The sequence below is a fragment of the Brachycentrus maculatus genome, unplaced genomic scaffold, assembly GCF_059751285.1.
Source record: "Brachycentrus maculatus isolate JH-2025_06_01 unplaced genomic scaffold, ASM5975128v1 h1tg000063l, whole genome shotgun sequence".
Lineage (NCBI taxonomy): Eukaryota > Metazoa > Arthropoda > Insecta > Trichoptera > Brachycentridae > Brachycentrus > Brachycentrus maculatus.
Window position 1 is genome coordinate 55,177 of NW_028280817.1, and position 21,649 is coordinate 76,825.

The 21,649-nt window shown below is 37.0% G+C and overlaps 1 protein-coding gene across 2 annotated transcripts in view; it reads right to left on the reverse strand.

The window, feature by feature from the left end:
- Positions 1-21,649, reverse strand: part of LOC148311488 (uncharacterized) — a 181,266-nt gene that overhangs the window by 20,349 nt on the left and 139,268 nt on the right. For both annotated transcript variants that reach the window (XR_015837242.1, XM_088256555.1), the window contains exons 3-5: positions 2,525-2,666; positions 1,925-1,995; positions 1,021-1,168 (exon numbers count right to left, since the gene is read on the reverse strand). Coding sequence is in view for 1 of the 2 variants with exons in the window: in XM_088256555.1 (XP_088112681.1) it covers positions 1,021-1,168; positions 1,925-1,995; positions 2,525-2,666 (361 nt within the window). In the remaining variant the exon portion in view is untranslated. The remainder of the gene's footprint in view (positions 1-1,020; positions 1,169-1,924; positions 1,996-2,524; positions 2,667-21,649) is intronic.

Genomic DNA, 21,649 nt, shown 5'->3' on the forward strand with positions numbered 1-21,649 from the left:
TTATATGTAAATCATAAAGGAAAATAAAAAATTACAAACAAAGAGAGAAGAATTCATGTGGAGACATGTATGGATGACTATTACCTTTGTTGTTGGATAATATAGGTCCCGCTCATTCCAGGGCGCAAAATATATATTACAGGATTTATTCATATGTCCTACCCGTGTTTACATTTGACATATTCAATTCAATTTTCATTTTCGATTTACTTTATTTATAGATAATAAACACATTACAAACTTAAATTTAAATCGTATACATTAAAAAAAAAATTGAAAATAAGCAAGAATACTATTGCTAAAGGTGTAGAAGAATCCAACTTCGGAAAACTCCTTCAGACACATGGAACAGATCAATATCCAATGTGATATTGTTCAACATAGCGGTAGCTCTTCCTACAGGCATAACCATCGGCAGGTTGGTCCTGTGTATAGGAATGTGAAACAATCTATGCCGACGCTGTCTTAGGTAACTATCGGGAACATACGGACCAATGCTACGGATAATTTCAGGATTATCGATCATACCGCGCAACAATGGATTATAATGCGTAATCAAATACACATTCCTTCCAGTCTCTAAACTATTGTAGCCAAGCATACCCTGGAGAAATTGGGTCGGGTAGAGCCAAGGATAATAGCCGTACTCTCTCATGTAGAGATACCTCAGAAAGTTCTTTTGGACTTTCTCTACCATAAGAGAGTACTCAAGCTCGTGTGGCCCCCAAATCATGGAGCCACTCTCGAGTCTACTTCTCACCAAGGAGTTATAAAGAGTTCTCAGCACGCGGGTATTTTGGAAAACCCTGGCAGTATGCGGAAAAAATCCTAGCATTTTCAATGCATTACCACTGACTGCCTCTATGTGATGGTGAAATGTCAGGGTGCTCACAAACCTAACGCCCAGATCCCTAACATTCGACGCTCGCTTTACTAGTATACTTGTATATATGCCAAAGACTTTACAATTTAAAAAGTTTCAGAGGCCTGAAAGGATGAAGTAGTTGTGGTAGGACTTGCCTGTTGTAGGAGAAGGTGAAGGGGGCCCCCTTGAAGGGGCAGGGCTGCGGCCGGGGCGGGGGGTCCTGCTTGAACATGGAGAACAGCGGCGCGTCCCCGCTGATGATGTCGCACAGCTCGTGCAGGGACGCCTTGTGAGCGCAGTACGCTGGAAACAAGAGAGCACTTCATATTACCAACCATCTATATTTGTTTATTTTCAAATTTTAGATAGTATCGACCATGTTGGTGTATGTTATCAACTGACTGTTATCTACAAATTTAAACAAACAAAAAAATATATAAAAATTAAATTACACCTAGTTTCCAAGCGTATAAGACGTTATCTACATCGAATTTTCGAAATGAACTGAACTCCTAAAACGCTAACTACTTAATTTTGACGAAGCATAAAGTTTTAAAACGATTTAATACATTATTTTATCGTGTTTTTGAATGTATAATACTAGTTTAGAATTTCAGATAAAACCGTTAAAAAATAAAATACGTTGAACAAATCTTCTAAGCTCTCTCCTGTAAAGTAACAGATTTGCAGATAGATGCTTTACGTAGGGGCCGTCGATATACACATTAAAAACTTAAATTTAAATCGTATACATTAACAAAAAAAGAAAGTAAGCAAGAATACTATTGCTAAAGGTGTAGAAGAATCCCGCTTTGGAAAAGTCCCTCAGACACATAGAACAGATCAATATCCAATGTGATATTGTTCAACATAGCGGTAGCTCTTCCTACGGGCTTCCTTCCTATGGTTATCCATTGGCAGGTTGGTCCTGTGTATAGGAATGGGAAACAATCTATGCCGACGCTGTCTTGGCTAACTATCGGGAATATACAGACCAATGCTCCCGATAATTTCAGCGTGGGGTGGCACAATAAGAAGAAGAAGAAAGGAGACACTTACTCTCTTTGTACTGCAAGACACTTGGATGCTTGGCATGAATGACAATACACCTATAGCAGTCTCCATCCATCCTGCAAATAAAAATAACATGGATTATTGTATTAAATATATTTATTTCAATTAAAAAAAGGAATGTAAGGCTGAACAAGGAATAATTGAAAAGATTAGGAAGAGTTCTTTACGGTGGTACGGACATGTGGAGCGAATGGATAGCGAGAGAATGACTAAGTAAGAAAATACATGTGGCGAATGTGAGAGGGAAAACAGAACGAGGACGACCGAAAAAGACTTGGCACGATCAAATCAATCAGAACTTAAAATCTGGCGGTGTCAAAAGTCTGCTTAATCCGAGAATATGTATGACTGGATGTATGGATGTGAAGGAGGCGAGGAGTGTATGTCAGGACAGAAGAGTGTGGCGTTCAATCCTTTCTGCCTACCCCTGCGGAGAAACGGCGTGATGGTAGTAGTAGAAAACATGCACAACTGAAAAATGATGATTTTTGATATATGACAATTTGATATATGATATATGAAAGGAGTGAGCGATATGTATGCTTGATATCTAGGAATTTTTTGTTGGATAGAAGGCTGGGTTACCTGTCGCGCAGGACGAACTTGTCCCCGGTGGCCTCGTAGCACTCGCCCTTGGTGTCGATGTAGGTGGAGTTCACGGCCAGCGTCTTCAGGGCCCCGTTCTGGAACCAGAGCCCCGCCCACTGCGCCGGGAACTCGCAGCCGCCTGGAGAGAGAAGAAAAGAAGGATCATAAATAAAAATCATTTCAAATAGGCAGTTATGCCTGCATTGCTCCTGTTCTCTTATACGGCTGTGAAACATGGCACCTTACAAGGGTCCAGAGCAGCCGTGTACTAAGCTTTGAGAATAGGTGTCTGCGGAGAATTTTAGGCGTGCGGTGGTTTGACTTTGTGAGGAATGAAGAGATAAGGCGTAGGACGCAGCAAATTTTGGTCACAACTGTCGTCAAGAAAAGGCGATTCAGCTGGCTTGGCCATGTACTCCGCATGCCTCCCGAGAGCCGCCATCAAGCTTGCCTCTTTCACAAGGCATCAGGTCCCCGACCACTGCTGACAATTCGTGGGCAGTTCTCGTCAGAACTTCGGGACGCGGATCTGACTTGGGAGGATGCAAGGGAGCTGGCAGCCGACAGAAAAGCCTGGAGACAGTTTGTGGACTCCATATACTCCACCTAAGGAGCGGATATGGTTTAATCAAAAAAAATTAAAGGAGGAAATTATAAAATATATTCTGTGCCAGCATATACCCGGCATGCGTTGCAATGTCACTAAAAAAAAACAGTTCTCTATATAATTGTTGGGTAATATATCCAAAATTAAACACGGTTATTGTATTGAATTCTACTTTTATTTACATATATGATATATGATGCGTTTCGTCTTATCAATCACTCATGTGTTTACAACATTTTGAGTGTGTCCAAATACTATTTCACAAAATCTGGATTATCTCCAATTACGGGAGTCATTTTCATATATTTTTTTTTTGAAATCTCATCAAAGATGAAGAAGAATATGGAAGTCTGGGAATTTACGGGGCTGACGACCCGTATGACGGTCGTCAGCCCCGTATTACGACTCCTAACCTAACGCTTCAAGTATTTGGCATACCTGATCGTGCCGAGTTTCTCTCGGTCTTCCTCTGCTCCCTTTTCCAATTACATTCCACTCATATATTTGTTTTACCGTTCTTTCCTCACTCATTCGTTCCACATGTCCAAACCATCTCAACACGCCTTTCTCAATTTTGTCGATAATGCTTTGTATTGTTTATAAAATTCGATAATGTTTTGTATAATAATAATAATAAAACCCTTATCCGCACCCCAATGGTGCATAGGGCACTGTGTCATATAAACGCAGTGTTATCTTGATCGTTTACACATGAAGGAAAGGTGATCAACCCTCCGCTTCAGGTACCAGTCCAGGGTAATATTGAATAAATATGACAGTGAAATAATCACTTATATTTATTTTACCCCCCTTGGGAATCGAACCCGGGACCTCCAGAACGGTAGCCGAGCGTGCTGACCATTACACTACGGAGGCGGAATGTTTTGTATTGTTTACAAAATTCGCCTTCGTAAAAACGTTACTTTCGTATGTTGGTAACGAATGACGTCACAGAAAAGAATCTACACTACCACTATTACAGCTCTATAAAGCAGATACATAAAGGGGTACGCCCCATAATACACCCGACGACGTATAGCGGTGTCCGTTTTTCGTTTTATAAAATGTCGAAAGTTTAAACCTTAATATCCCCCTTAGTTCTCTACAGATTTCAATAAGAATGTTACCGATAGTGTTGTGATTTTTCAAATTAATTTATTAGCCATTATAACAGATCATGAGAGTGATCCATTAAATAACTAACCAACATTTTGAGTGTGTCCAAATATTTGTTCACAAAATCTGGATTATCTCCAATTACAGGAGTTATTTTCATATTATTTTTGACATCTCATCAAAGATGAAGAAGAATATGGAAGTCTGGGCAATTACGGGGCTGACGACCGTCATAGGCTGGTTTAAGTGATCACTTTACACACGTGTAACATTCACCAATTCTACCCATTATTACTAATATAAGAGTTTCTGCTTAGTAAAAAGCTTCTTTACATCTCACCAATAGATGTCTCTAGTGAAGTTCTAGTGATTCAAGAACAAGGTTTCTAAATTGGTTCATTTATATAGAACTTCCGAGAATTTGAGTAGTGTGGTTGTCAATAATGGGTAGAATTGGTGAATGTTACACGTATGTAAAGTGATCACTTAAACCAGCCTATGACGGTCGTCAGCCCCGTAAATGCCCAGACTTCCATATTCTTCTTCATCTTTGATGAGATGTCAAAAATAATATGAATATAACTAACCATTAAAATCGATGGCATGATAAAGTATTTGTATTCCTTCCTTATTTCACTATTAACCTCTAAGCTGCTCGATTTCTAGTGTCAAACTTTCCGCCCCGTGTTGGATTATTTTACATTACAATATTTTTGACAAAAAAAAACATATTTTTGCCTATTTTTTGTAGTGAAACTTTCGGATATCCATCATAGATGTTCACAGTACACAATGCACTTTACTTATTATGTTTTCATGGTGTATTTACACAAAAATATTAACATTTACGGACTCGCGGCCTAAAGTATGGCGGCTGTATAGAAGACGCGGCTGTCGTATCTGCGGAGCACGAGCCGACCGGAAGTATTCACGATAAAGTTGACACTAAATTAAAATAATTTTGATATTTTATGACAATAAATCAAAGAGAACTAATTCATCCATGCCTCGAACCAAATTTAAGTACAAAAAATAATCCATATGTGTTGATATAAGTACGTAAAGTTGAAAAACGACTATGCATGCGATCCGCAGTCAACGGTACTTCTATAAAAAACGACAATAGATGCGATCCGCAGCTTACGGGTTAAAAATAAAATTAAAATTAAAATAATAATTGGTTCATAATTTTCATCATCTAACCCCCAGTCGGCGCGAGTTCGAAAAACAAGACCAAAATGAACATTAATCACCTTCGACGCGTACGTCATCCGGCGCTAATTTCGAATCTGACGTTCGATCGCGCCGCCCTCTTCGCGCCAGATCGACAGCCAATCGCGTGCCGGGGTTCCGGGTCAGACTGCCGAGACGACAAGACGCACCGTCTCCGATTGGCGGCGCCGGAACCCAGATTGTCACTCTCAATTAGCCGACGGGGGTTCGGCGAAAAATCGCTTACATATATTATTATTTTTTGACATCTCTTCAAAGATGAAGCTGGTTTAAGTGATCACTTTACACACGTGTAACATTCACCTATTCTACCCATTATTGACAACCACACTACTCAAGTTCTTGGAAGTTCTATATATATGAACCAATTTAGAAACCTTGTTATCCAACATGACACCTATAAATGTCATTTTTTGACATCTCATCAACGAGGAAGAAGAATATGGGCGTTTACGGGGCTGACGACCGTCATAGGCTGGTTTAAAATAACTTTATTAAAATAACTCCATCGTTTTTGTGACGTCATTCATTGCCAACTTACGAAAATAACGTTTTTTCGAAGGCGAATTTTCCAAAAGAAAAGGGGGTTAAAATAAATATGAGTAAAAATTTTCCCAAGGGGGTTAAAATAAATATGAGTGATCTTTTCACTGTTACATAATATTCAATATTACCCTGGGTTGGTACCTGAAGCAAAGGGCTGATCACCTTTCCTTCATGTGTAAACGATCAAGATAACACTGCGTTTATATAACGCAGTACCCTATGGTTTTATTATTATTATTATTACGTTAAATTAGATATTCCTCCCGCCTGACAAAGTTCCATTTTGAACAGAACAGATTTGCATTTAAATGATTTTTTGTGCACTATTGGATATGTAACATTTTTGGTGAGGACTTCCACATTTCAGCCAGCATCACGCAAGAATACGGTGGTGTCGAGTCATAGCCTCAAGACGCAGGACCCTTCCAGTCAAAGGGCGAGTCGACTAGAGGCCAGGGGTGGGTCGCAGTCGGCAGTGAGGGGAGGAGGGCGGCTCGGCTACCCCTGCTGTGTTTACTTTAATTATTAATCTCAGTGGCGCACATAATGGCAGGGAAATGGGGGGTTAGATCGGCCGTGTTTGCAGAGGGATGAACGCGCGACACGGATTCGGATGCGGCGGCAGACTTTCGATCTAGCGCGCTGGATAATAGGTCTCCCAGTTTATCGGAGGATATCGACAATATGAGAGTTAGAGGTAGTTTATTGTACATATCGCTCACTCCATTCAAGAACGTCATAAATCAAAAATCGTCAATTATCAGTTGTGCATGTTTTCGGAATGCCCAGAAAATGTACTATATCCCAGCAAAAACGGCATATTTTTATCTTAATATTTACCCGCTACAGGGCAGAAAGTGTTGTTATTTCATTTTCATAAATAAAAAAAAAAACATATTTTTCAGGAGAACGTTTTAAAAGTTTAAAAATATAATACAATGTATTAAAAATAAATATCAAGCCGTTTACTGAACTTGAACATTCAAAAAATATTAAGTTTATTTAAAAAAAATATTACATAATTCATTTTCTTCAAAATGCAAAAACAACACTTTCTGCCCTGAAGCGGGTAAATAAAACGTTAAAAATATGCCTCCTTTGCTGGGATATAGTACATTTTCTAGGCATTCCAAAAACATGCACAACTGAAAATTGACGATTTTTTATTTATGACGTTCTTGAAAGGAGTGAGCGACTTGTAAAATGAGTGCAGTAAGCGGACATTGGAATAAAATGGCCTTCTGACCTATTATATTGGTTTTAAATTGACATACGCGTTTAAAAATAATGCAGGGTCGAGAGAAATATTCGAAAGATCACGCTAGCGACTGCCTTATTCGAAGTATTACGATATATCGACAAGTAATATAATGACGAATGGTCGCCAAATTATCTCATACACGAATCGCTCACTCCTTTCAAGAACGTCATAAATCAAATAACTTGATTTTTCAGGAGAACGTTTTTAAAGTTTAAAAATATAATGCAATGTATTAGAAATAAATATCAAGCCACTTATTGAACTGTTTACTGTACAACAGATCTTTTAAGTAAAACCTAAAGGTTTTTTTTCATTTGAAAAATATTTAGTTTATTTAAAAAAATTAATTAAACAATACCTTTTCTTCAAATTGCAAAAACAACATTTTCTGCCCTGTAGCGGGTAAATATTAGGTTAAAAATATGCCGCTTTTGCTGGGATATAGTACATTTTCTGGGCATTCCGAAAACGTGCACAACTGAAAATTGACGATTTTTTATTTATGACGTTCTTGAAAGGAGTGAGCGATATGAGCAAATAAGAGCTTTCCTCTATCCAACATAGATGGCTGTTGTGAACTGAGACATCACGAGATTGATATTGATATTGATATTTCCAAAAAAAAATGATTGTCAATCATGGGTAGAATGGTGAATGTTGCACGTGTGTAGTAGGGTGATCATGTTACCACCTGCTGATGAAAACATCTGTAGTTTCTAATATAAGAGTTTCTGCTCAGTAAAAAGCTTCTTTACATCTCACCAATAGATGTCTCTAGTGAGGTTCTAGTGATTTAAGAACAATGTTTCAAAATTGGTTCATATATATAGAACTTCCAAGAATTTTAGTAGTGTGTTTGTCAATAATGGGTAGAATTGGTGAATGTCACACATATGTAAAGTGATCACTTAAACCAGCCTATGACGGTCGTCGGCCTCGTAAATGCCCAGACTTCCATATTCTTCTTTGATAAGATGTCAAAAAATAACTTAAATGTGTTCACTCAACCATCCTATGACAGGTTATAAGCCCTGTAAATACCCAGACTTCAATATCCTACTTCAACTAAGTTGAGATGTCAAAATGTATTCTATTCCTTCTATTATTCTATAATTGTGATATGACCAATTATTCATTTATGAAATTTTCCAATTAAGACCGTAGTACAATTATAGTTATGTATTATTTGGAAGGACGTATGTCCTTTACCTCTCCATATTTCCGTCTCCGTCTCCCGCGTTGTCATATTCTACGCGCAGTCGGAGATAGAGAGAGAGAAGACTTGACGGCGTCCTGGTGATTAGGGCAATTGATATTTATTGAGAGAAATCTGATACTAAGAAAGATGCGGGCTCATTCGGGACATTTGATCGACCACTGCGTCGAAGTACTTTTGGTTTGGAAATATAAAACATATCGCTCACTACTTTCAACAACGTCATTTATAAAAAAAAACTTGATTTTTCAGGAGATCGTTTTTAAAGTTATAAGAATATAATAAAATCTATTGAAAATAAATATCAAGCTACTTATTGAACTTTTTACTGTGCAGCAGATCTTTTTAGGTAAAACCTGAATTTTTTTCTCCATTTAAAAAATATTTAGTATTTACAACATTTTGAGTGTGTCCAAATACTTGTTCACAAAATCTGGATTATCTCCAATGACAGGAGTTATTTTCATATTATTTTTTGACATTTTTTGACAAGATTTTCGGACCTCACATACTAATATAAGAGTTTCTGCTTAGTAAAAAGCTTCTTTACATCTCACCAATAGATGTCTCAAGTGAAGTTCTAGTGATTCAAGAACAAGGTTTCTAAATTGGTTCATATATATAGAACTTACAAGAATTTGAGTAGTGTGGTTGTCAATAATGGGTAGAATTGGTGAATGTTACACGTGTGTAGAGTGATCACTTAAACCAGCCTATGACGGTCGTAAGCCCCGTAAATGCCCAGACTTCCATATTCTTCTTCATCTTTGATGAGATGTCATATAATATTTATTATATTTGAAAAAATAATTAAACAAAACCTTTTCTTCAAAATGCAAAAAAAACACTTTCTGCCTTGTAGCGGGTAAATATTAAGTTAGAAATATGCCGCTTTTGCTGGGATATAGTACATTTTCTGAGCATTCTGAAAATGTGCACAACTGAAAATTTACAATTTTTGATATATGACGTTGTTGAAAGGAGTGAGCGATATGGCAACACTGAGCGTAAGGACACAAGCGAGCAATTTTAAACGAGCACTGATCGCGGTCAGTCAGCGATGCAGTAACATCGTAACGTAACATGCTCGCCGCGAGCGATGTTACGACGTTACATTACGACGAAATGCTCCGGTCAGTCACCACCCTTATTTTTACACCGATATCATTTGAAAAGTCGAGTTGTAGTAAATACATATCACCGGGAAAAGAAGGTCAAATTGAAATAATTTCGAGTGGTTTCGAAATAAACCAATTTTGAGTGGACGCGAAGAGGACCTATTTTGAGTGTCTTAGAATTGAACCAATTTTGAATGGCATAAAAATAAAAAATTGATTTACTGGATGTGAAAATAACCCATTTGGAGTGCCTTCAAACTGAAACAATTTTGAATGCATTCGAAAAGAACCTATTTTGAGTGTCTTGAAATTGAACCAATTCGAGTGGCTAAGTGAAAAACACATTTAACCAAAAACAATTTTCAGTGGATTCGAAAATAACCTGTTTTGAGTCCAATTTAAGAACCAATTTCGAGTGACTAAGATATAAACCAACTTTTAGTGGATGCGAAAAGAGCCTATTTTGAGTGTCTAAGAATTGAACCGATTTTGAATGGTTTCGAAATAAACGAATTTTGAGTGGACGCGAATAGAACCTATTTTGAGTGTCTTAGAATTGAACCAATTTTGAATGGTTTCGAAATAAACCAATTTTAAGTGGATTCAAAAAGAACTTATTTTGAGTGTCTTTAAATTGAACCAATTCGAGCGGCTTAGAAATAAATCAATTTTGAGTGGACGCGAATAGAACCTATTTTGACTGTTTTCGAAAAAAACAAATTTTGAGTGGTTTCGAAATAAACCGATTGTGAGTGGATTCGAAAAGAACCTATTTTGAGTGCCTCTATGTTGAACTAATTTTGAGTGGCTTTGAATTGGACCAGTATTGCCTATTGGCGCACAAGTCCTCATGTCGAGTTCCTTGAGTCCGTTTCGTGTAATTGTGACAATTGATGAGTCGCGCATTAACTGCTATTAATGTGTGTATGCACTACTCATTAAGTGACATGCCATGTTAGCGAAGATCTTACTAATAAGCGCTTGTTTGTGTACTCACTAGCCAGGCCCTAATGTGCTCGGATCAAAACGGAACATGCAGGCTAATCATTCGAATACATTGATTGTCAGTACGCGCTAGCCGCGTGCTGCAGGCATCTCGTCGAGTGCGCAGTACGCGGCTAGCGCGTACATTTTACCAACGATTTTTATGATGGTATAATTCATCATAATAATGAAATTAATACGATGAATATTCATATAATTCATAAAATCGCTAGCTAGGCAGTTATAACGATCTCAGCATGACAGCCGAGTGAAGTGCGTTCATATCGACTGCGTTCAGAGGTAGTGGCTACTTTTTGAACCATCTCCATGGTTAACGTAATTAGATACCGTTTCGATTCGACGGGGATCTGGGTTCGATTCCCAGGAATTTTTCACTTAAACATTTATTCAATATATATATTTTATTTTTTTGGGGGTCAAGGGATCTTGCATCCCTTATGTCACTGCGACCATATTAGGTCTATTGTGACTACCATCTGTATTACAGCTTACTGCCAAGACCTACATGAGTCATGTAACTCATGACCTGTCTTGGTGGTAGGAGCTTCACCTTCTCGGAGTCCAGTAGAGGTCGTCCAAGGATGTGACTTATTCAATATTATCCTGGAATGGTACCAGAAGCGGAGGGTTGATCACTTTTCCTTCGTGTTTTAACCGACTAAGATAACACTGCGTTTATATGATGCAGTGCCCAGTGCCCACTTTTTTATAATGAAATATTTGATTTTATTATTTACACTCATATTTCAATTTCATACAATTTCTGTGAGCCTAAGCGGCTCATTATTAGAAAAAGAATTAAATTGTGGTAGAGTGCGTTCGAACAGAGAAACTCGGACTTAAGAGTCCGCGACACTAGCCACGGGACCACAATCCGACGAAGCCCGACCAGTTTACAGAAGAATAATCATTAGAGTGTAAAATGACCTTCATTTATATATGTAGATGCGCATGGTAATCGAACCCAGGACCCCCTGGACGATTGCCAATGCACATATCGTAGTCGTACAGGAGAAAGTGACCAACTAACAAAACGGAAAATGTTCAGGAGGGCCGTTCAAGTCACTTTTGCTTGGCAACAAAATAAACATCAATGCAGTTAGTGATTTTTAACAAGTCAATATATTATACATCCAAGTTTAAAATCCTTTGAATTTTTTTCAGGGCAATATTAAGCTAGTAAGATATCAAATAGTCAATGATCACGTTTTTGTAAAAAATGCACTCCGACACTTTCTCCTGTATGACATATTATAATAATAAATAAAACCCTTATCCGCACCCCAATGGTGCATAGGGCACTGTGTCATATAAACGCAGTGTTATCTTGATCGTTTACACATGAAGGAAAGGTGATCAGCCCTCCGCTTCAGGTACCAGTCCATGGTAATATTGAATAAATATTACAGTGAAAAAATCACTAATATTTATTTGACCCCCCTTGGGAATCGAACCCGGGACCTCCAGAACGGTAGCCGAGCGTGCTGACCATTACACTACGGAGGCGGACATTAAATGAACCTGTATGACTACGATATACAGTATCTACTCAATGAATTAGGGCCACCCATTATTTTTTTGAATACTCTGAAATCTTTTGGATTATTATATTTATTTTACATAAATACTTTAAGTTTTCTATTGACATCTAATATCATGTATATTACCTTCAATAATATGTAAAATATACCGGGATTATTTAAGCCTTTACAAAATTTCAAACCCTTTTTCTGAGAAAGGTCCCTAATTAGCACAGGTAGACAGATAGTTGAAAGTTCAAAAAATAGTCCTATCTCATTTATTAGTAAAGTTTCATGAGTTCTGGTTGTTGTTTTGTTCAGAGAGGTTATATAGTTATCGTGTCTTGTGAAAAAAACTTAATTTTAAATTTTAGTTCATAAAGTATTTTTTTTTTGTAAACACAAGTGTTTTTTTTTTGAAAAGGACAAAATGGGAAAAAGTAAAGACATTTCTGAGGAAAAAAGTCTAGTGTTATAGTGCTACTGAAATAAGGAATACTATCTAATAGAGAAATTTCAAAAAAAGAAAACGTTTCTCGTCAAACAGTGGACAGAATTTCAAAATCAATAAAAAATCATTTACCCGCCACCAGCAATCGGCGAAAGAACTGTCGTAGAATTAGAAAAACAACACCGAGGACTGATCGAAAAATCGTTCAAAGTGTCTTAGAAAACCGTAGTGCATCAGCAAAAACATTAAAAATAAAATTGGAAGAAGAGGGTATAAATATATCGGTATCAACACTGAGGCGACGTCTTTACGAAGTAAATCTGAAATGCAGGCGCCCTGTAAAAGTACCAAAATTGACACCACGAATGAAAGCGGATCGATTAAAATGGGCCAGGCTACATCGAAATTACTCGGTAGATGATTGGAAAAAGGTATTTATTTAAATTGAATTTTCAACATATCATTTTAGTAAATAAACTTATATATTTGAATTAGACTTAAATTTTCATTATTTTTCAGGTCATCTTTAGTGATGAGTGCCGGTTAGAAACCGTGACAGAGAGCCGTCGATTCGTCAAGAGAACACCAATGGAACGTTACAATGAGGCCTGTGTGGTAAAAATTATCAAACACCCCCCTGCAACAATGATATGGTCATGTATTATTAACAATTTACCTGGGCCGTTGTTTTTCGTGGAAGGAACAATGAACCAAAATTCCTATAAGCAGGTCCTCGAACGAATTTTATTGCCCTTCTACCATACACTCGACCCAACAGAAGGTCCATACACCTTCATGCAGGATGGGGCACCTTGCCACCGGGCTAAATCAATAATAAATTTTTTGTCTAACAAAAATCTGCCTTTGCTCCCCTGGCCTGGAAATTCTACGGACCTTACTCCTATAGAAAACGTATGGAGCATGTTAAAAAATAAGGTATACTCATTTTCAAATCCAACAGTAGACTGTCAAAAAAAAAATATTCAAAAAATTTGGTCAGTAGACGAAGAAATAAAAACATGATAAAACAGTGCATTTTAAGTATGCCAAAAAGAATTGAGGCAGTTATTTCTGCCAAAGGTGGAAATACTAAATACTAACTATATTTATATGAAAATATATGCATAATTTAAGCGTAATAAAGTGTTTATGTGTAAATAAAATTCAATGTTGTTTTATTCAAGGTTTTCTCTGAGTTATTCCTGTTTGAATTGAGAAATTGCGCGAAATTCTGCGTGGCCCTAATTCATTGAGTAGATACTGTATAATTTCAAACATATACTAACACGTATATAATACAATATTATTATTATTATATTAATATAATTGTATAAGATTCGCTGATGACATCGCCCTGATAGCAGAGGACGAGAGTGACATGAACCACATGTTAAACACTCTCTCTAATGCTCTGGATAAGTTCCATTTGAAAATTAATGCCGCCAAAACAAAATCAATGATCGTTGAAAAAGAGCAATCTGACCTCCATCCAACAATACTTCTCGGAAATAGAGTAATTCAACAGTTGGATCAATTCTGTTATCTGGGTAGCACGCTAACATATAACAATAAATGTACCCTAGACATAAAAAAGAGGATAACGCTAGCCAAGCAAACTTTTATGAAAAAGTACAGCCTCCTATCAAACAAACATTTAAAAATTGAAGTAAGAAAAGGATTCATAAAGGCTTTTGTTTGGAGTGTTTTGTTGTATGGGTGTGAAACCTGGACCATCCAAAAGTACGAAAAAGACCGGCTTGAAGCATTTGAGATGTGGGTTTGGAGGAAGATGACCAAGACATCATGGGTTGTAAGGAAGTCCAACGAAAAGGTGTTGCAGGACGTAAAAGAAAGAAGAGAGCTTTTAAATCATATTTTGAAGAGGAAGGCCAAGCTAATAGGGCACTCAATTAGAAATAGCACCTTTCTTAGCAACATCTTCGAAGGAAGAATCTTGGGAAAACGAACAAGAGGCCGCCCAAGAACTTCATACTTCCAGGATTTGAAGCGGCTCATGGACGTCTCCTCCTATTCGCAGCTCAAGAGGATGGCGACTGACAGAGACAAGTGGCTGACACTACAAGGCGCTGCCTTTAGAAGATGATGATGATATAATACAAATTAATAATACAATCTCGATGTTATTTCGTTTTATGATATAATTGATTAAATTCTCATCTCGGTGCACAATTCAATCGGCAGTGCGTTTAGCGTAAACAGTTGAATTACCAATGTACATACAATTAAAAATAACACTTTAGAGCGAACGATATCGGCATCATAGAAAACAATTTCCACGTGGCTTGGCAGGGAATTGTATGTAATTTAGTCGGCGCGAGGGAAAACTGATCAGATGACAATATATATATATATATATATACATATATATATATATATTTATATATATATATATATATATATATATATATATATATATATATATATATATATATATATATATATATATATAAACCCTTATCCGCACCAAACGGTGCATAGGGCACTGCTTCATATAAACGCAGTGTTATATTGAACGTTTACACATGAAGGAAAGGTGATCAGCCCTCCGCTTCAGGTACCAGTCCAGGGTAATATTAAATAAATATTACAGTGTAAAAATCACTTATATTTATTTTACCCCCCCCCCCCCCTGGGAATCGAACCCAGGACCTCCAGAACGGTAGGCAAGCGTGCTGACCATTACACTACGGAGGCGGAAGAATATAAAAGTCTGGGCATTTACGGGGCTGACGACCGTCATAGGTTTAAGTGATCACTTTACACACGTAAATGCCCAGACTTCCATATTCTTATTCCACGCTGAGATGTCAAAAAATAATATGAAAAATTCATATAATTGGAGATAATCCAGATTTGTGACCAAGTATTTGTACACACTCAAAACGTGGTAAAACGTATTTAGCCCATTCATCGCTTCATCTCAGATTAGTTTTTGAAAGCTGTGAATTAAAAGTTCCTTATTGGACCCCTGATCGCTCGGACCCCCCCGCCTCGGTGGGAACCAAAATCTGGCCACATTATCGCGTATTGATACACCATCACGCGGGTCACTTAGCGGCGCGTGCGGCCGCCGGCGATGATTTGCTTCAATTTGAATAATTATTATCGTACACATTAGACGTTCACAATCAAAACACGACACATCCGTTTTACCATTGTTCATGTGTTCAATTCAATTCAATTCAATTTTATTCAACAACAAAAAAATTATATATATATATATATATATATATATATATATATATATATATATATATATATATATATATATATATATATATATATATATATATATATATATATATATATATATATATATATAACAAACAATAATCAAGGCGTATATATCAAAAGTAAGCAAGAAGACTTAAAGATGTAGAAGAATCCCGCTTCAGAAAACAATTAAAAATATAATACAATGTGTTAAAAATAAATATCAAGCCACTTATTGAACTTTTTACTGTGCAACAGATCTTTTTAGGTAAAACGTGAAGGTTTTTTCTCCATTCGAAAAATATTTAGTATTTAAAAAATAATTAAACTATATCTTTTCTTTAAATTCAAAAACAACACTTTCTGCCCTGTAGCGGGTAAATACTAAGTTAAAAATATGCCGCGTTTGCTGGGATATAGTACATTTTCTGGGCATTCAGAAAATATGCACAACTGAAAATTTAAGATTTTTGATATATGACGTTGTTGAAAGGAGTGAACGATATGTGCGACCGCATATTGATAATGTCATAAATATCAAAAGTGCTTTGGATACCTGACTGATATAAAAATGGACATGTCCGGTTTTGTATCTGGAGGTCGCATATATCAAATTTGAATAGTAAACACGTGCGTCCGAGCGAGCCGCTGCATAATGTCGGGCAGATATTGGTGCATAGAGATATTTGCAATCCAAATGCACATAGGCCGGCCGAACTGGCCATAATATCGGGAAAAAATGACAAAACGTTACTTTTTCCAGGGGCGTGCCATCCATAAAGGCAGAAAATCAGTGCATGTCCTAACTTACCCGCGTGACGTATAAAAACGCAAACAGTACCTACCCTGCCTTACTAAGCTTACCTTACTACCTATCTCTACACTAGATTATCCCTCCTGTTCTCAACACAGATTCAAATAAAACATATTGAATTAGCTAGAAGAAACAAAAATCCACTAAATGATCTATAAACCTTGTACATTGTAGCAAGGTAAATATTAAATGCAATTCACATCTAAAAAAATATACCTATCTCTACTACCTACCGTAGCGAGTTTTACCAGCTTAACTTACTACCTACCCTAGTAAGTAGTACCAGCTTACCTTACTACCTACCTCTACTGAATACCCTAAGTAATTATCTGTGCACGCCACTGATTAAAACAAGTTTTGTTTACTGTAAGAAGATGTAAATATATATGATGTAAATTAAGCTTAATTTTTTTTCTTCAAACCCTTATCCGCACCCCAATGGTGCATACGGTACTGCACTCATATGAACGCAGTGTTATCTTGATCGTTCACATATGAAGGAAAGGTGATCACCCCTCACTTCAGGTACCAGTCCAGGGTAATATTGAATAAATATTAGAGTGAAAAAATCCCTCGTATTTATTTGACCTCCCCCTGGGAATCGAACCCGGGACCTCCAGTGCGGTAGCCGAGGATGCTGACTCTATTACGCTATTTTAAACATTGAAAGCAATAACTTTGTGGATTATAGTGATATATTATTTTTTTTTAATATTATTTTTGATATATGACACTGTTAAAAGGAGCGAGCGGTGTCACCTCTCCGGTAATCTCCGGTGGAATGAATGCAACCTCACGAATGCTGGGCCTTAAAACAGAGGTCCGTTGTATTGTGGTTTTACTGTATTCGCATATAGCGCAGGAGATGTAACACACAACACTGGGGACAGACAATATATCAATTATTAAAGAAGGTGGAATGAGTGTAAGTCGGTCTATTTGATCGCCTGCGTTTATAATGCCATCAGAAACCGATTTGACCCGGCCTCAAATTACAGCCAGGCACGCGACTCAATGTAATATAAAACGAGGTGAATAAAATATACGGAAAAACGGAAAAAAAACAGTACGTAACGATATGTGAGATACGAGGATAAACCTATTGGAAAGGATATCACCGTCACCGAGAGAGCGTAATACAGTACCAGCTCGCTAATCTGAACGAATATCGCTCACTCCTTTCAACAACGTCATAAATCAAAAATCGTCAATTTTCAGTTGTGCACGTTATCGCAATGCCCAGAAAATGTACTATATCCCAGCAAAAGCGGCATATTTTTAACTTAATATTTACCCGCTACAGGGCAGAAAGTGGTGTTGTTGCATTTTGAAGAAAAGGTTTTATTATTTTTTTTTTAAATATACTTAATATTTTTCAAATGGAGAAAAAAGTATATATTTATAAAAATACATACATATATATATAGAACTTCCAAGAATTTGAGTAGTGTGGTTGTCAATAATGGGTAGAATTGGTGAATGTTACACGTGTGTAAAGTGATCACTTAAACCAGCATATGACGGTCGTCAGCCCCGTAAACGCCCAGACTTCCATATTTTTCTTCAGCTTTGACGAGATGTCAAAAATAATATGAAAATAACTCCCATAATTGGAGATAATCCAGATTTGTGAACAGGTTTTTGGACATACTCAAAATGTTGTTAATAAATAGTAATACTAATATATCGCTCACTCCTTTCAAGAACGTCATAAATCAAAAATCGTCAATTTTCAGTTGTGCATGTTTTCGGGATACCCAGAAAATGTACTGTATCCCAGCAAAAGATGCATAATTTTAACTTAATATTTACCCACTACAGGGCAGAAAATGTTGTTTTTTCATTTTGTAGAAAAGGTTTAGTTTAATTATTATTTTAAATATACTAAATATTTTTCAAATGGAGAAAACACCTTCATGTTTTACCTAAAAAGATCTGTTGCACAATAAAGAGTTTGATAAGTGGCTTGATATATATTTTTTTAATACATCGTGTTTTATTTTTAAACTTTAAAAACGTTCTCCTAAAAAATCATGTTTTTTGATTTATGACGTTCTTGAAAGGAGTGAGCGATATATGACTCAAAATGTTACTATTTATTAGCATTACTAACATTTTCATAACAAATAAATAAAAAGTAGTTTTAGACAGTTCAGTAAGTCAGCTAGATCCGATTCCAATCCGGTAAACGGACGCCTCCACAGAAGCGACCAGCACGGCAGACAAAAACGAAATTCGACAAGATCAAATCGATACGGAAGCAGAGAAAACAGTCGAACCATAACGTCAGACAATTTGTCGAACAAGACCTTTCCAGAACGATATTGTACAAACAGATAAGACATTGACTGTTCGTGACGATCGGCCGCACGCTATTCGGGCATTATCGAAAAAGTCCGCTCGCATTTCACGATTACTCGGATGCGTGCGCCCCTAACGCAGGGGACGGATTGGCGCAAACTTATAATTCAATTTGCGTAATTACATCTCACAAAACCCGAGCCAAAACTGATGATAATTCCTTCAGGACGCTTAGTTCAACCTTCGTTCAGACGACGAGATATTATAAAGATTTTTTTAATTAAAAAAAAAACAAATTGAACGTTTAACAAATCAATTTGGACGCATTACAAAACAAATTGGATGCCTTACAAATGAAATTGGATGTCTTCTTCTAAAACTAACTAACTAATCTCGTTCCACATGTCCAAACCATCTCAACACACCTTTCTTTATTTTATCGATAATGCTTATCTCAGCTTTGCATCCCTTCCTTATTTCACTATTCGCACATCTATCATACATCGTTTTGTCGCACATTCTTCTGGGAGATCGCATTTCGACTGCATTCAGTCTACTCTCATATTTCTTTTGCCAACTCCATGTTTCACTTCCATACATTAGAGTAGGAACCGGGACTCCGTTGTGCACTGCCAGTTTAGCTTCCGCTGATAGGTTTTTATTTGCTATAACTGATTTCAGTGCACCATTCACTTTGTTCCCAGATGTCTTCTTCTTCTAACCCTTATCCGCACCCAGTGGTGCATAGGGCACCATTATGCCCTATGCACCACTGCACCAATGGGCCCTATGCACCATCGGGGTGCGGATAAGGGTTTTATTATTATTTATTAAAAGGGCAAAATACGGATCTGTAAAACATAGGGCAAATAAAAGACAAAAGGTGACACGTGATCGAATTGTACTAATTTGTTTATACTTCCTGTCCGTACGGAACCGGAACAAGAATAGATAACTCACTATTTACTGATGTCATTACATAGACAAAAGCCTCAAAACAGTAGACACGTCAGATCGACCCGAAAAAAATAAAACATCTGTTTTTTTCTTATTGAAATTTCAGATGGTAAATACCACTGTGATGGTTTGGACATGTACGTATGAGTGAGAAAGAACGGTTAAACAAATTTAAGAGTCTTGGAAAAAGAAGCAGAGGAAGACCGAGGAAAACTTGGCGTGATCTTGGCGTGTTTCAAATACTTGAATGTGGTAAGGTCAGGAATCGGAATAATAGGCGGGTATGTATGAGGAGATGCACGAACGTGGAAGATGAGAAGAATGTTTGCAAAGACAGAACTGTGTGGCGTTCTACTCTCTCCGTATACCCCCCTCTGAAAGCTATCGGCACATTCCCAGGTCCGGTAGAGAAACTCTTGGTTTTCATTCGGACCCATCCGTTAAAAAAAATCTTATTTTTTTAATATTTTATTGGTATTAATGAATCATGCAAAGCTTTTGGCGATCAATGATATATTTTTTTATTGATAATGCTTTCAAAGTCCCTATCACTCTCAGCGGGGCATGTAAGATAATAATTAATAATCTGTAACTACTTATTGTATTTGTTAGGCGTCTAATTTGTTATGTAAAACGTCCAATTTTAATTGATAAACGTCCAATTTGTTTTGTATTGTGTCAAATTTGTTATGTAATACGTTCGATTTCATTTGTCCACAGTCAAATATATTAAATGCTTTAAAGCGGCCGGGTCAGGTGTCGTAATAATCGTCAGGTATGTATGGAGAGATGCAAGAATGTGTGAAGAAGCGAGGAATGTTTGCAGAGACAGAACACCCTGCCCAATTGAAAATAAACCTTTCTTGAATTTATTAGCACTTGGCGGCAATCGAACCAGCTGCGCCAGTTTCGCAGTCGAGCGTGTACCCAACTGCGCCACGGCGCTTATAAAAGACATCTGTATTCAGCATTCATACAAAGCTTTGCCCGACCAAAAATTGCCTGAGGGTCGGAGACGTTTACGTTTTAATAGAAGAAAAAACAAAATTGAAGTTTAATTTAAAAGCAACAAACGAAGAAAACGAGGCGGAAAGCTGGAATGAGTATGTATGTAAAAAAATTAAAATAATAATCGGAATATGTAAAAAAAAATTGTATATGTAAATCGGCAATGCTGAAGACCGTGCGAACGAATATTGTTCACTGTTTTTAAAACAACATTCATGACTTGGCTAATAGAATACTTGAGGGCATAAATTTTGTTGTTGCATCAAACCGTGTACCACAAACATATCACTGGGTTAAAAATATATTCTTCATACTTGGCCGCGGGCCGCATGCGGCCCGCGGGCCGCGGGTTGGCCACCCGTGATCTTAAATGAAGTCTGTTGAGTAAGGATGATGGAATGCTCAGACTTCCACATTAGCCACTAGACTTCCTAATCATATAAAAAACCACTCAAAATATTGCAAATAATACTTGCTGTTAAAACTAGAATCCACCATCTCCGAACTAGAAAGCTCACCTGTAACAAAGAAAAAATATACTATTAGTTTCGACAAAAAAAATGTTATATGTTTATGTTTATATACAATGTAGTGTCTGAAGACCGAGGAAAACCTGACACAATCAGGTATGTCAAATACTTTGTAAATACTGGACTATTTCTTAAAATTTTATTGTGACGCATGTTTCGATGCATTCCGCATCATTTCAGGTGTTTGAAAATAATACGGAATTCG